The sequence below is a fragment of the Carassius carassius genome, chromosome 43 (genome assembly GCF_963082965.1).
Source record: "Carassius carassius chromosome 43, fCarCar2.1, whole genome shotgun sequence".
In the NCBI taxonomy this organism is placed as follows: Eukaryota; Metazoa; Chordata; class Actinopteri; order Cypriniformes; family Cyprinidae; genus Carassius; species Carassius carassius.
Genome location: NC_081797.1, coordinates 13,170,027 through 13,188,934, shown reverse-complemented (window position 1 = coordinate 13,188,934; position 18,908 = coordinate 13,170,027). Strand labels below are relative to the sequence as shown.

At 38.6% G+C, this 18,908-nt stretch overlaps 2 protein-coding genes across 3 annotated transcripts; one reads left to right on the top strand and one right to left on the bottom strand.

Moving 5' to 3' along the window:
- Positions 1–1,017: 1,017 nt before the first annotated feature.
- LOC132125514 (treslin-like) lies at positions 1,018–11,745 on the top strand. Of its 2 annotated transcripts, none has more exons than XM_059536960.1 (22): positions 1,018–2,158; positions 2,242–2,494; positions 3,101–3,327; positions 4,011–4,239; positions 4,360–4,504; positions 5,286–5,416; positions 5,561–5,752; positions 5,891–6,036; positions 6,377–6,477; positions 6,593–6,683; positions 6,823–6,905; positions 6,995–7,222; positions 7,298–7,385; positions 7,466–7,538; positions 7,621–7,758; positions 7,838–7,928; positions 8,051–8,109; positions 8,196–8,324; positions 8,454–8,596; positions 8,711–10,742; positions 10,830–10,943; positions 11,225–11,745. In XM_059536960.1, the coding sequence occupies exons 1-22, from the start codon at positions 1,472–1,474 to the stop codon at positions 11,317–11,319; spliced, it is 5,475 nt and encodes a 1,824-aa protein (XP_059392943.1). In that variant the 5' UTR covers positions 1,018–1,471; the 3' UTR covers positions 11,320–11,745. The 2 variants fall into 2 exon arrangements, with proteins under 2 accessions (XP_059392943.1, XP_059392942.1); XM_059536959.1 differs by having other exon boundaries at positions 1,021–2,158; positions 11,222–11,745.
- A 2,068-nt stretch (positions 11,746–13,813) lies between these two features.
- LOC132124734 (protein disulfide-isomerase A3-like) lies at positions 13,814–18,908 on the bottom strand. Its single transcript, XM_059535885.1, has 13 exons — positions 18,619–18,908; positions 17,409–17,487; positions 16,769–16,886; positions 16,577–16,684; positions 16,329–16,458; positions 16,116–16,232; positions 15,865–15,990; positions 15,183–15,365; positions 14,994–15,102; positions 14,742–14,870; positions 14,575–14,654; positions 14,405–14,462; positions 13,814–14,301 (listed from the first exon to the last, which is right to left on the bottom strand). Exons 1-13 carry the CDS (start codon positions 18,753–18,755, stop codon positions 14,191–14,193), a joined length of 1,485 nt encoding a protein of 494 aa, XP_059391868.1. The 5' UTR covers positions 18,756–18,908; the 3' UTR covers positions 13,814–14,190.

Here is an 18,908-nt window from a genome sequence, read left to right as displayed (position 1 = left end):
AAGATTTACAAAAATAATAATAATAATAATAAGCTTAATGCAATATTTTTATTACTTAAATATTTTTTTATAATTGAATTTAATAATGTAATATTTGTTTGTATTTGTTATTTTACTATATTACAATAAAGTATTAAAGGTAAATCTAAATGTTTTATCTAAATCCAAATCTTCATTTTAAATCTAAATGTTAAATCTAAATGTAACTGTTAAGTCCAAATCATAAATGTTAATCTTATATCTAAATGTATATATATATATATATATATATATATATATATATATATATATATATAGCTAAATATTTAAAAGTTTAGCTATATATTTAGAAAACATTATGTGTGTATATATATATATATATATTTATTTTAAATCCAAATATTTAGCTACACTTTTAAATATTTAGCTATATATATATAACATTTAGATATTAGATTAACATTATGATTTGGACTTAACATTTACATTTATATTTAAAATGAAGATTTAGATTAAAATTAATTTAGATTAATTTAGAACACTTTATTGTAATATAGTCATATAGTAACAAATAAAAAATATATATTAAATTCAATTATTAAAAATATTTTTAAGTAATAAAAATGAGGAAAAAAGCTTATTTTTAGTAAATCTTGCACAAATATATCTGTTTTGTAGTTAAATCTGACCAAATCTGACCAGTTTTTCTTACACATTTTATTTTACAAACGACACCCCATACAACACTGACAATACATTACAATGATTTGTAAGCATATATATATATATATATATATAACAAAATTTTCTGTGGTATTCCTTATAAAAAATACACTTACGTTGAATAAAGTTGTTCATATAACATTGACTTGTGTCCAGTAGATGCCAGTAACACGCGAATTATGCTTTGCATATTAGTCACGAGAAGAAGCTCTTTTTATTGACCTGACTGTGGACCAATCACGGAGAGAGAAGCAATTGACGTCTTTGGATTTCTTTATTGCTGGGTCTCTCTGGTCCTATCACACGACGAGAAATGAATGACGTTTTTAAAGTTCGTTCGCTCCAGCCAATGACATTCATCGAATTCTGAAGCGCGAAGAGTTTAAGGCAGGGAGAGAAGAGAGCGATGGCTAACGGAAACTCTGAGGTTTAACAAAACAATACTTTTAAAATGCTATTTTTTATAACTTTCCGTTATCATTAACTGTACATTTATATGACTTAATTCTTTTTTAACTGCTTCGTGTTGTTTTAGCTCAACGGCGACAGAAATCATGACTCGTGTTGAGAAAAATAGCGTACGTGTGCGTTCGTTCCCAGCAGCTGCTCTTGAGATGTTTCTTGCTTAGCGTTTATTGACGTTTTAAAAGACGCGAAGTCATGTTTAGCGTTTGTTTTCTTTGTCTAGTTTAGTTCTAAACGTCTATAAGTGTTACATTTGATCTCTGGAGGAGGTAGTGTTTTGCATGACAGCTCTTTAAGTCCAGTTATGGCCTCTCAGAATGTGTTTTTTGCTATCGATGTGGATTATCGACCAGACGAAACCAACAGCACGATTAGTGCCTATCAAAACCATCTCAAACAGTGGATACTAAGAGTCCTGCTCGGTTTGGGATACAAGTATGGGCTGGAAAAAGTGCGATGGGGTTATAAATTCTTCCATTCAAGGACTGTGAAAAGTGCAACACTTATAACCAGAGGATCTGATTTCAAGGAGCTCCAGGAGAAGGTGTTCAGTGACTTCGAAGAGGAGCTGCTTGTCAAGTTCAGTGTGGAAGGAAAGTCGCCCAAAAGTCGGGAAAAGTCCAACAAACTGAAACCCAGCCCGGCTAGTTGTGTCCAAAATGCTTTGAAAGAGATCCTTCTTGACTTCCAGTGGGACAGACCTGATCTAACATCTCCAACCAAGGTCACACTGAGACCGAGAAGGTCGAGTCGAAGTGGCAGGAATATCCCTCTGCAGGACTATGACATGTTAAGCATTGACAAAAATGTCCTTTTCGTTGTGTCTGAATGTCCACGGTCCAAAGCAGAGTTGGAAGACTACTTGTCCATCCGTAGGGATTACAGTAGACTTCATAGAGACATACATGAGCAGGTGCTGCCCAAAGGTCTGATAGATATGCTTATGCAACGCAAAGTGTTGCTTCATTGGGCTGATTCAGGTATATTGAAGGTAAGTGGTGCTCTTATAGAGTTCCTATGTATAATTGGGGTTCATATCAGTGTTTTTGACTACAGTTTTTTTTTTTTATCCAGGCTAATCATGTGGTGAAGGACTACACTGGCATGGAGACATTGGCAGAGCTTCTTGGGCAGGTTGGTGGACGGGTGGTGCCCATGCTGTCTCCTTGTTTGCCAGTGATGGACCAGCATTGTGATACAAGCCCTTCACTGGGTTTAGGAATAGATGCCTTTCCTATAGATTCAACCAATAGCTACCTTGAGTTGTCTGAAAGAATGCACCGACAAGTCTTTCCTCCTTTGGGTGGATGTCTTTCCTGGATTGCAGGTAAATAATAAAACACACAAGGCGAAATAATCCTAGTTAGGATTTTAATTTTATATATCATTAAAATTTAAAATAATTGTTCTCCATTTTAATATATTCTACAATGTAATTCATTATTTCTTGTGAAGGCAAAGATTTCTGCAGTATTTCTTATTATCAATGTTAAAATGATTAGAGCATCCAGTTAAGCTGTTGAAAACTGCTTCGTTTTTGTAAAAAACTGACTTTTTTTCAGGATTCTTTTATAGAAAGTTGAAATAAAAGCATTCGAAAGAAATCTTTTGTAACATTAGAAATGTCTTTGTCACTTTTGACCAATTTAATGCATCCTTGCTTAGTAAAAGTATTGTTTGTAAATCTTACGAACTTTAAAATAGTAGTGGATCACATTCTTCACAAAATACTAAGCAGCTCAAACAAACACATTTTCTTGAGCAGCAAATGAATATATTAGAATGATTTCTGAAGGATCATGTGACACTGAAGACTGAAATAATGGGCTTTGTAATTCATATATTTATATATAATGTGTCCGTACAATACATGTTTATAGATATATTCTCCAAAGTGATCAGTAATTGTCATTTTTTTGTGTTTTTGTGGTAGATGGGAACAGGCAGTCCTGTAGTGTGACTCTGCAGCCGGTATCATGCAGGCAGAGGTTTCTGCGAGCTCCTTTGGATGTGTTTCTCAGAGGTGTCCTGCAGGACCTGGACACCATCTCCCTCTCATGTTCAGCCTCTGAAAGCTGGATAATTCAGTGCACAGATGCTGAACTGGGTCAGGAGGCTTTTCAGCACTTAAAGCAGCTGTCTACTGGAGGATCTGCCATGGTAAAATGACTTGATATGTTATGTTGTTTAATAATAGGATGATTCCAGCTGTGAAATATGATTGCAGTCACATGCAATGCTGTTTTGTAATAGTTAAAATACATGGACACCTGAAGTGAAAAGTGACGTGACATTCAGCCAAGTATGGTGACCCATACTCAGAATTCGTGCTCTGCATTTAACCCATCCGAAGTGCACACACACAGAGCAGTGAACACACACACTGTGAACACACACCCGGAGCAGTGGGCAGCCATTTATGCTGCGGCGCCCGGGGAGCAGTTGGGGGTTCGATGCCTTGCTCAAGGGCACCTAAGTCGTGGTATTGAGGGTGGAGAGAGAACTGTACATGCACTCCCCCCATCTACAATTCCTGTCGGCCCGAGACTCAAACTCACAACCTTTCGATTGCGAGTCCGACTCACTAACCATTAGGCCACGACTTCCCCATTGTATATATAGACACCCGCTCCACATCTATGCCTTTGGTCCTTATAAGGTTGTAGGTCCTTAATTTATTGCATGGTCTTTTGTTTTTTGCTTTGTGTTCACAAGTGTTCTGTAAGTGTTTACATTGTTCAAAGATAAAAGCAAAACTAATTAATTGTCCATGATGGGTGATTTCACATTTTTTTAAAGTTAAAAAATGTGTAGAATAATACATTTTTTCTTTCTTGACACAGCTAGCAGAAGTGAGTGAAGGAGGTGTGGTGTGTTCAGGGGTGCTGTCGGTGCTCTCCTCCTGTATGGCTCAACTCACTGTCCTTCGGCCGCTGGTTTCTCAGGAAGACCAGTTTCTGCCCACACACGTTGTTCCCTTGGACAGCACAGACATCTCCAGTGACCTACCTGATGTTGTCAGCAGTGTCCTCAATGTCATGTATGACATCATGGAGGATGAGGATTGCTCAGGTGTTTGTTTTTTTCCTGAAATAATCTTGGTTTTTTTTGTGCTTTGTGCATGTACAGACAAACACAACCTTAAGGTTTTGATTCTAACCTTAATTTTTATTTTATTTTTTCGGTTTCCAGATCAAGTAAAGTTGCCGTATGTTCCTGATTGGGCCAATCAAGAGCTCAAGCAGGAGTCTTGTTTAAGAAGAAATGGGCTGGTAGAGGGATGGTTTCCTTTTTCTGACCAATCAGGAATCAGCTGCCATTTAATGGAATCGATGAGGTTTGGAATCTTTCACTCATCTTTTATTTGACAAGTTCCGCACAATAATGGATAAACTGATAATCGTGATTATCCTGTGAGAAATTTATTTTTTACTTAGCATTATTGTACATTCAGGTAAGCACAAATAAAGAGAATTTCAGCTTGCATGCATGATTTAATTTCCTTCATGTATTTTCATGATTTATTATATTTAGTTTTCAGATAATTAGAACTTTTTTTATTTTTGAAAAGAAAGTGCATATGCATAGTAGCCAGATTGGTGAAATTAAGTGATACTGGACAGAATGTGTTTCCATTGAAAAGAAAAGCTGTGACTGGAGGATTTGAACTCTTGATATCTGGCAACCCTGAATATGAAGGCTTGTGGAGGCTTGCTACCTATGAAAGCTGAAGCAAATGTCAAACAAAATTTTAAATAATATTTTTATCATAACATATTAAAAACAAATAATTGAACTGCTCTAATATTAATGCATGTATACAACAACCTTTAGTAGGATCTCAAAGGCTTTTTAAAAAGCTCCTTCCTGAAAACGTGTAGAAATTTTTATCGTATGTACATTTAAAGCATCTTGTTTAATCCGTTTTTTATTTTATCTTTCTTGTTTTGTTTTATTGCATATTTATATCTATGTAACTGATTGTAAATGCACAACACAACTCCTGCCATGAAAACCTCAGCTGCTGACATGGTGTTAAAATTGTACCCCCAAAAAATTGCACATATTTGTCATGGGCTATTTTTATTCTGGTACTAAAAGATGTCTTGCATGTACAGGCTCCTGCATGCAGCTCCAGAGGAGAGGGAAGAGGAGTATTCCGATACTCAGCAGGAGATCACTAGCAGTCTCTCAGAGCTCTATCAGAGCAGCACAACTGGATCCAGTGGCAACCTGAGGTCCAAAAAACGTGAGTACAAAATCAGACTCGATGAAGTGATTGATGCTTTATAAATATGGACTTGCAGTGGTATAAAATACTTGCAGTGGTTTTGTTTGCCTATATCATGAACATGTTTATTAATGTTTTTTGGCCTAATTTGCACTTTTTCAGGAGGTACACAATGCACACCAGTAAGGCAGAAGATGAAGACTATGAGTCGCTCTCTACAGATGCTGAATTTTGCTCGCTTAAATGTGAAAGCACAAAAAACTCAGGGTGATAGCAGCTCTGCTGGATCTGCCAAAGGAGCTGAAAAAGGGGGCAAGAGATGCTCTGGGGATCGGACCAAGCCTGGCCTCTTGCGTGAGTATTGAGTCATTTATTTTAAAAAAAAAAGCCTTAAGTGATAATGTCCAAGGTTTAAGATCTGCATGAAGTAAAACAGAACTGTTTTTAACTTTATTGTAAATATTGTTAATGATGTTCATTGACTCAAAACAGATTTCAACAGTGAGGAAGATCTGCTTTCCCACCTGGGGCTCACTTATCAGAAAGCTGTGGAGAACAGATCCGTGTCTGTTCCCTCTCAAGTCCAGGATATGCTTTCAGTTGTTAAGGCATTCATCAAAACTAACACTGATGTGGAGGTGAGCCAGAGGAACATGTACATTAAAATCATACAGCTGTGTTGTCCGGTTGCAGGTAACTGCAAACCATGGTCTCCATGTACATGTTTATAATTATAAATATAAAAATATAACTCTGTTTGCCCTTCTAAAAGATCTTAGTCTAATTAGTTAATTCTGTGTTTGCAATGTTAATATATATGCTTTTTATGATATGTGTATTGTTGATATGGTGGTTTATTGTATCATAATAGTTTAGTGAAGACCAAAGTCATGTAATGATTTAGGAAAACTGATGTGCAACTTTTTTTTTTTTTTTACTATTTTATTTTAATTGTACATTTAATCCATTTCACACCAGGCTTCATTCTTGGACTCTGTGCAGAACCATCTGTTGAAATCCTGTCAGGCTATTCGTCAGCTTTACGGAAATTCTTCAGATGAAGAGAGTAAAATCAGGGAGTAAGTATTCAGACCAAATTAAATCAGTGTCCAGATGAATTGACAGTAAGCTTGGAACATCTTTATAAAGGTAATTATATGGTAATGGACTTAAAAATCATTATTCTTTATACAGATGCCAGCTGCAAGCAGTTCTCAGACTTGAATTGTGCAAACAACCAGAACAAGAAGAAGATGTGGAGGTTGTGGAAGAAAGAGTTGAGGATGTAAGGAAACGATCAACCTTTAAAAACTTATGATGTCATAACTAATAATTTAGAAGTAATTGTATACAGAAATTTTCTATGGTTTGTGGTTGTTAAATATGATGTTTGTAACTTCTTTTTTTTATAAACCTCTTTCAAGGTGGCTGATATGCTCCGGATTATCTCCCGGAGTAAAGATGCTGTTTACTTATCCAAGTTCATGCAGGATGAAGTTCTGCCGGTGTAAGTTATCAGCAACACAGGAATATTCATGAAAATGCAATTTGTAACCAAACGCAATAAGATGTGATCTCTGATATGGTATCTCCCAGGTTCCTGAACAGCATCCCTAAAGTCCTGGCAGATGTCTACCACAGTTTAGGAACTCAGTTGCCCGAAGCGCTTGTTGCTGTCCTGCCCTCTGACTTCTTCAGTGATGAGTCTATGGCTAAGGACAGTGTGTCTGCGAGACCTTCACCTTTTTCTGCCACACAGAGCAATGTATCCAGTGTCGGGGATCATCTGGAGGAACTCCGCAATCGCTCTGCTAAAAAGAGGAGGTGATTGTCATAGAAAAGAACGTGTGGTTATATCAAGTGCTTTGTGGTCAAATAAACTCTCTTCTCTTTTAGCAGACAGAACATGCTCACACGCCACAAAAGCATGACTGAGGCTCCTCAGGCACTTCGACAGATAGAAATGCCAAGAAAGTCCACACGGCTGGTGAGATTTCATTGTTTTTATTCTATTACTTTCCATCTTGTCACAAACTAAAATACTAACTTGCCTAATTTGGAATACAGGCAAAGCCGAAACTCTGTGTCCCGGTAGAACAACCTGCTGTGGACGAACCACCTCCAAAGCAAGCAGTTCAAGGTAATTGGCCCATTCCATTTTAATCTTCATGTTGTTTTAAAAAGTTGTGATCTGTTGTTGCACCTTTTTCTTCTGTTCAAAGAGGTAACAAAGGTAAGGAGAAATCTTTTCAACCAAGTAGCCATATCGCCCTCAAAGAAGTCCAAAATGCCACGGAGCCAGTCTGTGTCGGCAGTAGAGGGACTTAAGAAACGCAAGCGTTCACATATGGATGATGATGGTAATTTTTCTTTTTGATAGTGAGAAATTGTTTAATGTAGTGTGTGAACTTGAACCTTAAAACGTTAAACTAATTTCAGAACGACGTATTCTTCTCACAAAGAAAGTATCTGAAACACCATTGCATAAACAGGTGTCCAATCGTTTTCTTCAACGGCAAAGGACTGGCAGGTGAGTCATATGTTCTGATTTTTAAGTTGTTATATTTGTTCAGTGGTGCTTAATGATAGTAAAGGATCCAGTTTGAAATTAAATATTTTGTTTTTTCTCTTCTCTTGCTCTCTTTGTCACAGAAGATCTGGAGAATCTAATGTGTGCATTATTGAAGAGTCTCCTATCAAACCAACTGCTGGTTAGTGTTTAAGATTTTGCCACAATGTCAAACATAGGAAGACCACTTACTAATAGAAAGTACTCTAATAAATATTTGGTTCTTAGACTTGAGGAGGAGCCCAAGATTTAAAAGCCTTACCAGAAGACATTCCAGTGTATTCTATTCAAGCTCACAGCCACGTTCCCGAAACCTCGACCGTGCCATCTCCTCCTCTCAACTCTGCTACTCTGAGGGTAAAGTGTTTCAGTAACACAGAAAAAAATAGGTCATCAAGTTTCTGGACATAAAATGTTTAGTTTTGGAACATACTGTGAAGGTGTATGCTTGTGCATTCTCAAAGTGGCCTTGTATTCATTTTGCAGGAGGATTCAATGTTAGTTCTGTTAGGTCGCCGGTTCGGCTTCTTTTTGGTGCTACCCAGTCCCCTAGTTGCCTACGGCAAACTACAGCATCATTCTCAGATCAAAGCAGCAAAGAGTTGTCACTTAGGTCTGGAATTTTTGAGGTAATATCCCTTTCAGTTTACAGTTAATTAAAATCCTATGAAATGTTAAAGGAGTATTGAGTGTATAAATCCTGTCATCTATTTAGCATTAATGTGATACATTTTATTTTGCAGAATCAAAATAAAACTCCACAGAAGTTAAGATCCGATCCAGTAGGATCTTCAGTTGGGTGCAGAACCCCTCAGTCCCCAAGAACTCCAACCCGGACAGTTGGAGAGAATGGGATGACCCTGCGAGGGAGCCCTTTTCGGTCACCTGCTGCGAAGAGTCTAGTGGTAGACACCCCCAAGAAAAGTCCACTCAAGGGGATACTCAAGACCCCAATGAAAAACCTCTTGGATTGTGTTTCTCCTAATGGCGTTTGGTTGAGGAGCCCAAATGGTAGAACGCCAAAGAAGAGTGTGACATGGTCTCCATCTCCGCGGAAATGCCGGGTAGAAAAGCCAATCAATGTGCCAGAGTCTCTGGTGTTTCCAAAAAGATGCTCACCAAGACTGCTTACACCTGGCAAGAATAGCAGCCCAGAGAAAAGAAATGTTTTCAAAACGCCTGACAAGGTGCCTCAAAGGAAATCCAAGGAATCTCCTGAAACGATGTCTAGGACACTTGAAATCCTTGGAAAAGTTGATCCAGAATTATCTCAGTCCATTACGAGATCAGGAAAGATGAGGAGGACACCGAGCTTAACTTGCAAGGCTACCAAAAAGTCTGGCGAATTTGCTTCCATTGATTCACAAGACTATTATTCCAGGCCATTTTCTCTCTGTGCTTCACCATTAAAACCAAATAGACAAACTCCCATAAAAAGCCCCAGCCTAACACGCAGGATGTACACTTGCTGTGGTAGAACACCTTTAAAAGAGTCCTCATTGCTTCTTAACAAGTCTCGAGATGTTGAGGGATCTAGCCCTTCACCTCATGAAGGTCAGTCTGCAGCAAAATTAAGTGCACCTTTATCCTCTGGTCCTCCTAGATCACGTATCCGCCATCAAAGTAGTTCACCAACTAGTAATATGGGAGAATTCCCACAGGATAACAAAATGATTGAGCAAAACGACATCAACCATGGAAAAGCAGAAGAAGCGTCATCTTCAGACTCCCAGCAGTTTGATTGCTCTGAATTCAGCATTACCACAGATGATGAAAGTATTGAGATATCAGAGGCCTCGGTGGTGAGGACCGAACTCACAGGTGGCATTAAGATGAACATTGCTTTCTCAAGGAAACCCTCTAGATCCTCTGAGGTTTTCGAATTTAAGGGAAAACAAGCCTCTCCTGCCATTACCATGATGAGCCGAAGCTATGGCTTTCGTCAAACTCCAGACCGGCGCCAACGAGAAGCGGAAGCACGTCTTGGATACTCCTCAGGAACACCAAAGATCTCTACCCCAAGAACACGGCGAAGTCCTGCATGTGGAAAGAAGTCCACTCCTCAACCACTTACTTATGAAGTGGAGATGGAGATGCAGGCATCAGGCCTGCCTAAGCTAAAATTAAGAAGGACCGATTCTTTTGATTCAGGGGAAGCACCTAGTAGTGCAACCAAGGGTGTGGCCTCACACCTTGTACACCGTAACATGTCAAATGTGAAGACACCACAAGTCGACAGCCCACTTGCACAATGTACTAGACATCCTGGCTGCATATCACCATCACTCTGCAGTCGAGGAACCCCTGCGAAAGGTACACCTGGGAAGGGCGTACAGACATACATATGTCAGTCGATTACTCCCACGCATTATCCGGCAAGTAGCCAATCCCCATTGGCGTCCCCACTGACTCCGTCTCCTCAAAGCAGAGGATGGTCAACCCCGGAGAACCTCAATAGTTGGCCTCGTAAGAAAAGAGCTCGGATCGAGTCTTGTGGGAGCAAAGAGCAGGTCATCAAAGGGATCCCGCTCCTGGAAAGGCCTGGGGTGTTGGAGGACCCAGAACTTGAAGGTGTTTTCTGTATTCAAGGGGTGGAAGAACTCAAAGAGTCACTTAGCACCCCAATCAGTCAAAGAAAACTGGGTTTGAGATCAAGCCAGATTATAGACCATCAGTGCTCACCAGAAGGCATGGATTGTACGGAGACTGTGGTTCAAGACTGTGATGCTAAAGACCCTACGAAGTCTGAACAGTCTGCATGGATGGGCAGAAAAGGTACAGTAAAGCTTGTGTGCAATTCATAGCTTGTTCCTTGTGTTTTTGTAACATGTTTGTAAACGTTGTGGCTTGAACCTCTTTCAGCGGACACCCCTAAAGTAAAGAAACCTGTGTCAGCCAGTGGAATCTTTGCTCTCACTCAGTCACCTCTGTTATACAAGAAATCAACTGTAATCAATGAAGCAACACAACGAAATGGTAAGACGATGAAAAGTGTATGTAGAGCTATAGGTCAGAGTAGATGCCTTAAACATTTTCTGCATTATTTGCCTCAAATTAGTGTAGCACCTATTGCATGTGCTTCGAGCTTTGGAGCTCATGCAAATAGCAAAAGATGTTTTCTGATCTGAACGCTCATGTTTTCTTATAACAGTCATCTAAATAAACCTAACAAAAACAAGTGGCTGAGGAAAATATCAGATCAGGTTTTGTACATTTTAAGCGTTTCTTAATAATAACAATATAGTTTCTTCCAGCAGGATCAAAGTCTGAGCTGGATATCTCTCCTCTTTGCCAGTCAAGAAGGCGAAGGACACCTAGTAGGACGTACAGCCGAAAGAAACTTCTAGACTAAGTCTGTTATTACAAAAAGTACTTTTGGTTGCCTTGTCTTGCGCAGTTGCTTTTAGAAAAGCAAAAGCTTTTATGAATGTATTGTCTGTTTTAGCTAACTTTCTCATTTTCTTGTATAATAATGCATTACCCAATATTGTATATTTTGTATTATACACTGTATGTCATATGGCATATAGCAACTGGTCTGAACATTTATTGTAAAAATAAGGTGGAAACATTTTTCTTTTTCTTTTTTCAGTCTAATGAAATCAAGCTTTAATCCCTCTCTTGTTAGTGATTTATTTATTTGTGCTGCTTGTCCTGTGGATTTTTTTTATTGAAGCATGCGTTTCTTAACAGTTTGGCAGCTCACTCGCGACATCTTTGTCAATGTGAAATAAATGTAAATGTAAACCGATTATTTTAATAAATACTTGTTCTTAAACCTCTGCATGCCACTTGAATCAATGATGGTGTTTTAGTAAAAAATCTACATGCTTAATAACCAGCTCAAAAAGCAAGGTGAAATGTTTCGCATAGAAGGGGTTTATAGTCGTGATTTTAGTATCTCATTTGTTTGTGCGCTTAAAGGGTTAGTTCACCCTCATGTCATTCCAAACAGCTGAGCCAGATAATGAACAAAACATTGACTCGTTCACGAGTCTAGAACCGGTTGCACCAGTAGTTCTTTCGGACAGTTCGATTCAATAAACCGGTTGAAGAAAACGGTTCACCGGTTCTTTTGCGCTCGACGTAATGGGGGTCATTGCCGATGATTACCCTTGATTCAAGCTTTTGGTTTACCTGGGCTCATAAAATTAGCACAGAATCAGTTCGGTTCAGATGCTCTGTGTGTCGGTCTGTTTCACACTGAATCACACATGCGTGGTATCATCAGCTCCTCGGTTCTCGAATCGAACGCATCTGACAGAAACGGTTCTTGACTCGTGAACGAGTCAGTCTTTTGTTCGTTATCTGGCTTGGCATTCATCTTCAGTTCTCTCTTCACAGCAGTTCAGTCAGTGTACTGTTTGAGTAAATGAATTACTCCGGGATATTGGTTTGTTTGAACTCGGAGGGCGTGTCGGACACATTAAAAAAATGAACAGCTTGAGTCATTTGTGGATTAATGCGTATTAGAGATGCGAACAGTTTAAAACGATTCAGTTTGATTTGGTGAACTGGTTCAAAAAGATCCGGTTACATCGAATGATTTGTTTGCGAACCGGATATCACAAACTGCTTTGTTTTGAACTCTCTCACAACAGACACGGAAGAGAAGACAATGCTGAATAAAGTCGTAGTTTTTGCTATTTTTGGACCAAAATGTATTTTCGATGATTCAAAAAATTCTAACTGACCCTCTGATGTCACATGGACTACTTTGATGATTTTTTTTCTTACCTTTCTGGATGTGGACAGTAGACACAGTACACACAGCTTCAATGGGGGGACTGAGAGCTCTCGGACTAAATCTAAAATATCGGTGTTCCGAAGATAAACGGAGGTCTCACTGGATTGGAACGACGTGAGGGTGAGTTATTAATTACATAATTTTGATTATTGGGTGAACTAACCCTTTAACCTGTTTGATCAGATTTTAGAACACATTTTCATTTGACATGCGTGTCCTAGTTTCTCAGCGAATTTGTTGATCAGGGGTGCGTTTCTCAAAAGCATAGTTAGCTTATGGTCATTAGCGCCATTGAACTCTATTGGTAATGATTTAACTTGCGACCAAAGATGTTTTTTGGAAACATCCCAGAAAGACTTGAAAATTGGGTAGTGTGTGATCCTCAGTTGGTTTGTGTTTATGATGCCCAGGTATTCTTTTGAACTATTTATGCAGTCAACACATCTATGATGCCCAGTTTTCAGATTTTAAAGTTGTATATTCCAACCTTGAAGCTACTTGCATTTGGCCTCTCTTAGAAGAATCAATTTATGTGCTTTTGTGAGTCGATGTGTAAACTGCACCATCTCATGCATTACTAGAGCACCAGCTGGATCTGTTTCCAGTTCCATTTTATTGAAGTGCTATACGATGAAAACCTGCTTGGTTATGCTTTTGAGAAATATGCTTGGCATTTTTTGACAGTTAAGAATTGACTTCCCGATCATTCTAACAGATAAAAGCAAACAAAAGTTACTTACAAGAGAGCATCATTTGCAATAAGATCACATGTAACAACAGCTCTACAACCTGAGGAACATCCTGGAAAAACTACTGAAAACGTTCCATCAGTCTTTAGATGCTTATCTTATAGCTTCTACAGTTTTTCTTTTACAATTCTGGAACAAATACATCAGTGAGACAGATTAGGATGAGGTCAATTCTTGGTTAAACTAAACCAATGGCTGTAGGCGTTTTGTTCATAATGGTACAAGAGTCACAGTTCTCTTGAATGTTAACTGCATAACTACAAGTTCAATGCAGCTGCCACATGCAATCATTGTAGTAAATTGTATGTAAAAAAAACAACAACAAAAAAAAACGGTTAAAACCCGCAGGATTGTAGGTTTAGTGGGCCTTTTATTTCACATTCCTTCCAAACATAAAAAAAAAAAAGTACAAAAAAGGAAAAATAATTCACCAAATCCCCATTTTCCATGAGAAAATAAAAAAACCATGTAGAATTGGCCTCAAAAGTGCATCTCTCCAAGGTACAGTGTAGGGAAAACAATCTCAATTTGACAGATGTGTACCTCTCTTTCACTTATCTGAAAATCACACAGTCTGGCCGTCACAACCTTCCACAGTGTTCCCAGATCAGCAGGCCCACAAGAGGGCCGACATTGTGACGTGGGTCAGAGCACTCACTTTACTAAAGATTGGAATATAATTTGTCTCCTGCAAAAATTCCCTCCTTGCTTATTGGGTTTTGATTGTTTATAACTCAGATTTCTTCTTCTTTGATTTCTTCTCATCCTCTTGCACCACCAAGGTGTTTGTGGCCTCTCTTTTCAAGTAGGAAATAAAGTCGCTGACTTCACGACCTCCCTGATGGTTAAACAAGACTGATCACATTCACTTTTTTGGTAGAATGAATATTGAAGTTTCGATTTTTTTAAATGAATAAATAATTAAGATCGCAAACACAAACCTCATATTTCTTTGGATTTTGTTTCTGACCAGCGGGGGAGAAAAAGATTGTGGGGAATCTGAAAGCAAAAGGTTCAGATTGTGAGTAAAAAAAATTAGCAATAACTTGTACGCCACAGAAAAAGCTCTAGCATAATTTTGCCGGGAAAATGATGGATAGTCTCTACATACCCTCTAACTTCATATGGAGCAGGGACATCATTAGCAGTGGCATCCATCTTTGCGATGACAATGTTTGGATCATCGGAAAGCTGTAAAATAAAAATAATATTTAAGAAATGACCATTCAGATGAATATTTCATAGCGATCAATACAACATCAATCTCTTAAAACGTACCTTCTCTCCGAGTTCTTTGTATTTAGGCTCCAGGCTCTTGCAGTGTCCACACCAGGGGGCGTAAAACTCAATCAGAACATCTTTGCTCTCATCATTTACAATTGAGTCAAAGTTCTCAGCCACAATAACCTAGAAATAACAAGGACTAAGTTCCAGGTTATGTGAACTAGTATTTAAAATACATATATTTATGAAAATATACATGCATAAATGTATGAAAAAATATATGCAGAACAAAACTGCCTGAGGCACCTTCACAGGGCCGTCGTTGTTCTCAGGAATAGGCTCTGATTTGAGATAACGCTTCAGGTTTCCATCAAAATAATCCTGCAGGAACTTTTCCAAGGCCTTTCCATCACGACTGCAGACAAAAAAAGATTTTGTTCTTTTTGCTGCTTAAATCAAGGTCTTTTGTTAAAGGGAGGAAAAAAAACAACTTACGAGAACTCTTCCTTCATGACGTATTTGTCTCCCTTGGCAGTACGGATGCCGACGAGAGGCAGCTCTCCACTGCTGCCGTCCAGACCCAGCTCAGACACGTCATGGCCAAAGCTGTTCTTATTGGCCACAGCGAAGCTGAGCTTCTTCCCCTGATCTAGGAAGCTCTTGGCCACCTTCATTACCCTGGAGAGAGACACACACACAAGGACAATGAGAGTCTGATCTCAGATCACCATTTAAACACACTGCCTCATTGAGAAGTAATATTCCATAAATTAATTTATGTTTACATTTTATTTGATGATAATGTTGGATATCACTTTTCAAAAAAATACTTCCATAAAGAGAGTCCATAAATGGAAAAATTTACATTCTACAATTCTTAGAGGAAAAAAACAAAAGTAGTAATATTTTGCAACTTTTCCAACTGATTTTTTATATTTAAGTATATATATATTATATATATATATATACACACATACACACGTATACATATATATTGTATGTATGTTTGCGTCTGTTTAAATATATGTGTGTGTGTATATATATATATATATATATATATATATAACCTTGCAACTTCTATATTTCCATAGTACTTGAATCTACTGAAAATAAATGCCACTTCTATATACATAAATTTAACTGTCCCTGAGCAAACAAATTTACCAGATTGTTATACCTGTTCCTCCAGTAGTTGGAACCCTTGGGGTTCTTCTCATAATCCACATCATAGTAGGCCACCAACAAGTCTTTGCCTTTCAGCTGGTCTTTGTTGTCATCAGTCATGTGGGGACAGATGCCAAAACTGTCACATGGGGAAAAAGACTTTAATATTACATATTCAACCAGTAAATCAAACTTATAGTAAACAGATTGCCGATATTAGCAACTGAGTGCCCTATTTTACTAATTTTAACATCAGCAACGTACATGTTATCCTGAATGAACTTCTTGATCTTCGCACTTGTGAATTTGTCTTCAGTGAATTTCACACTGCCGTCTTCAAATTTATTGCTGAGAAGAGGTGGTCGGAACAAAATAATGCCCCTGCAACATGCATTAAAAAACAGAATATTAGAAACAGGATGAATATCGCTGCAAAACGGAAACCGAAATCACTAGGAACAGAAAAATGCCACATACTCTCCATCAACATCATGCTTCTTCAATACGTCCTCTACGTTAGTGTGGGCGAAACGATAGGACTCTCTCAAAGCACTGGCAGCCTTCAGGAACTCTCCTTGAGCAGCACTTCCTCCATCAGCGAAGAATCCTGGACACACGGATAACAATTACATATAACATAGTCAAGAGCACTGATGCAAAAAAGAAACCGTACAATCAGGTCTAATGTGAGACAGTAAACATTACTGTACAACACCATCACTTACCCACAACACTGGCATCACGGTCCCCAATGTACTTCTGAAACTCAGCCTCACTTTTGAGCTCCACCGAGGCTGGGCCTGCCTGCTTCTTCAGGTGGCTAACAATTCCATCTGAGGGATTAAAGAGGAAAAAAGAAGACATTAACATCTGATGAAGGAGCTACATATGCCATCACACGAGATACAAGAACACACCTGCTGTCCTGGGACCGTCGTAGCTACCAGATTCCTCTCCGTCTCTGAAAATCTTCAGGGTTGGGTATCCGCTCACGCCGTATTTGCTGCACACGTTGGAACTGGCGGTACAGTCCACCTAGATCATATTAGAGAAGAACATTAAGAGCAATCCCCCACAAGTCAACCCTTGTGAAAAGTAGACTACGGTATACTTTGAGCATACTTAATAAAATATGCTGTTTGAGTATAAGTGTGAAATAATGCAATGTTTTTGGTGACTTTTGCATGGTATTTACAATTAAAGGGACAGTTCAACCAAAAAGTTTGTCACCCTAAAGTTGTTGGTTACCAAACATTGGCTGGTAGCCCTTGACTTAAATATAATTTCTCCCCATAATACGGAAGCAGTTGTTTGGTAACAACTTTTGGGTGAGTAGATGACTTTTCATTTTGGGGGTGAAATTATATTTGAGCAATTGTAAAAAGTGAAATTAAATTAAATTTCTTTAAGTACACTTAGTGTTTTATTTTATTTATGTTATCTCTACACTACAGGTGCACACGGAGTACAATCAAGTGCACACTGAAAAATATGAAACTCTATAATGAGACCATGTAAAATGTATTTAGGTAAATTTGCAGGGTTTGATAACAATACCTTAGCAAGTGGGACGATGCCTTTTAGTCGAGTGGCGGCTGCCTCATATTCTGGAGCAAGACGTTTGCAATGGCCACACCTAAAAGTGAAGATGACACATGAGGTTTATTACTTTGTAAAGTTAAACTACTATACAGTCATGTCAGATTTGGTGGATTTCTGGCTTTTATTCAAACTAGAATATGCTTATAACAAAAAGAAGAAGAAAAAGATGAAGCAAAGTAAATGCCACAAAGTACTTTTTTTTTTAAGGTAAATTAAAATAGCCCCTGAACCTCCTGTAAAATCTGAGGCAAGGCAAGTCATTTTGTTAAAGTCAGTCAGTAACGTTGATCTACGTAATCGTGCGTCATCCAATCACACACGGCCAGCGAAACTTCATCGACCAATCAAAACGTTACAACGGAGGGCCGCCGAGACTCCAAACATCCTTGTTACCGCCCTCAGCTGCGATTTCTATCTGATAAACTTTATATAGCCGCGACTTAAGACAAACATTAGATCCGTTTTGACACACTTTAAGGTTTAATTCTGTAAACCGGCAAATTGCTCTAAAAATGCAATTTCAGAAAGAACAAAAAAACTAATGTTGGCCTTCGTGTGCAGCGTGAACGTTCTTAAAGAGACAGTTGAAAAATAAGAATTTATCATGGGTTGCTCAATCTCATGTGGACTCATACCTCTACGACTTTCTTTCGCCCCACAGAACACATTTCGAGAAATTATGCAGAATGTGAGCGACAGACAGGCAATTAATCCACTAACGTTACATGACATTAGCAAACAAGAGGGAAATCTACAAACAGGAAGTGACTGATATATTTAGTTTCGTCCACAACTATGGAGTTGCATGAATTCATTCTGATCCCAGCAAGCGTTTAAAAGTCCTTATCACTCCATATGCATTCCCAGATTCCTTATTAGCATCTCACGACCTTGCATACTTCTAACTTGACCAAAAAAATAAAACAAATAAGCAGCTAGTGTAGTTACTTTCGCTTTAGCAAACTAGCTTTGTAGTATTATTCAAAGCCCTGGTCATCCACGCAGTTTCCTAATAATACATAATAGGATTGGTCTCTAGAAAATACATTAATAATTTTATTTATGATATATAGTATGCGCTAATGCACCAAGTGTTCTAATGTACATATTTTCAAAATTGCATGAAGAAAAGATCGTTTAAAAGCCAGATTCGTCTCTTACTCACCATGGAGCGAAGAACTCTACCAGAATAAAGTCATGATCTCCGATTCTGCTGTCAAAATCATCATCTGTGAACTCCAGCACGTCACTCGCACGCGCGGCCGCTGCGAAAGCGGCGATAAACAGCACGCGCAGCATCATTTCAAACCCTTTTCAGTGCACAAGTGGAGGGAGTGATCAATATCCCGGTAGCCCTCAATTAAGTGCTTCTTTTTGAGGTGTTGTTGTGGAAGGAAGGAGTGCCCAGAAGAAAGGCCCGCTGGATCTGGCACCCTGCACTCGGTGAAAGAGAAC

Excerpts from the sequence above, each read along its gene's own strand:
- LOC132125514 (XM_059536959.1), top strand. The coding sequence starts at position 1,472 with ATGGCCTCTCAGAATGTGTTTTTTGCTATCGATGTGGATTATCGACCA. Across the intron at positions 6,478-6,592 it reads GAAGAGAGTAAAATCAGGGA|ATGCCAGCTGCAAGCAGTTC; the intron begins GTAAGTATTCAG and ends TTCTTTATACAG. Across the intron at positions 8,110-8,195 it reads TCCTATCAAACCAACTGCTG|ACTTGAGGAGGAGCCCAAGA; the intron begins GTTAGTGTTTAA and ends TTTGGTTCTTAG.
- LOC132124734 (XM_059535885.1), bottom strand. The coding sequence starts at position 18,755 with ATGATGCTGCGCGTGCTGTTTATCGCCGCTTTCGCAGCGGCCGCGCGT. Across the intron at positions 16,887-17,408 it reads GCATCGTCCCACTTGCTAAG|GTGGACTGTACCGCCAGTTC; the intron begins GTATTGTTATCA and ends AATATGATCTAG. Across the intron at positions 14,871-14,993 it reads ACAACGACGGCCCTGTGAAG|GTTATTGTGGCTGAGAACTT; the intron begins GTGCCTCAGGCA and ends TGTTATTTCTAG.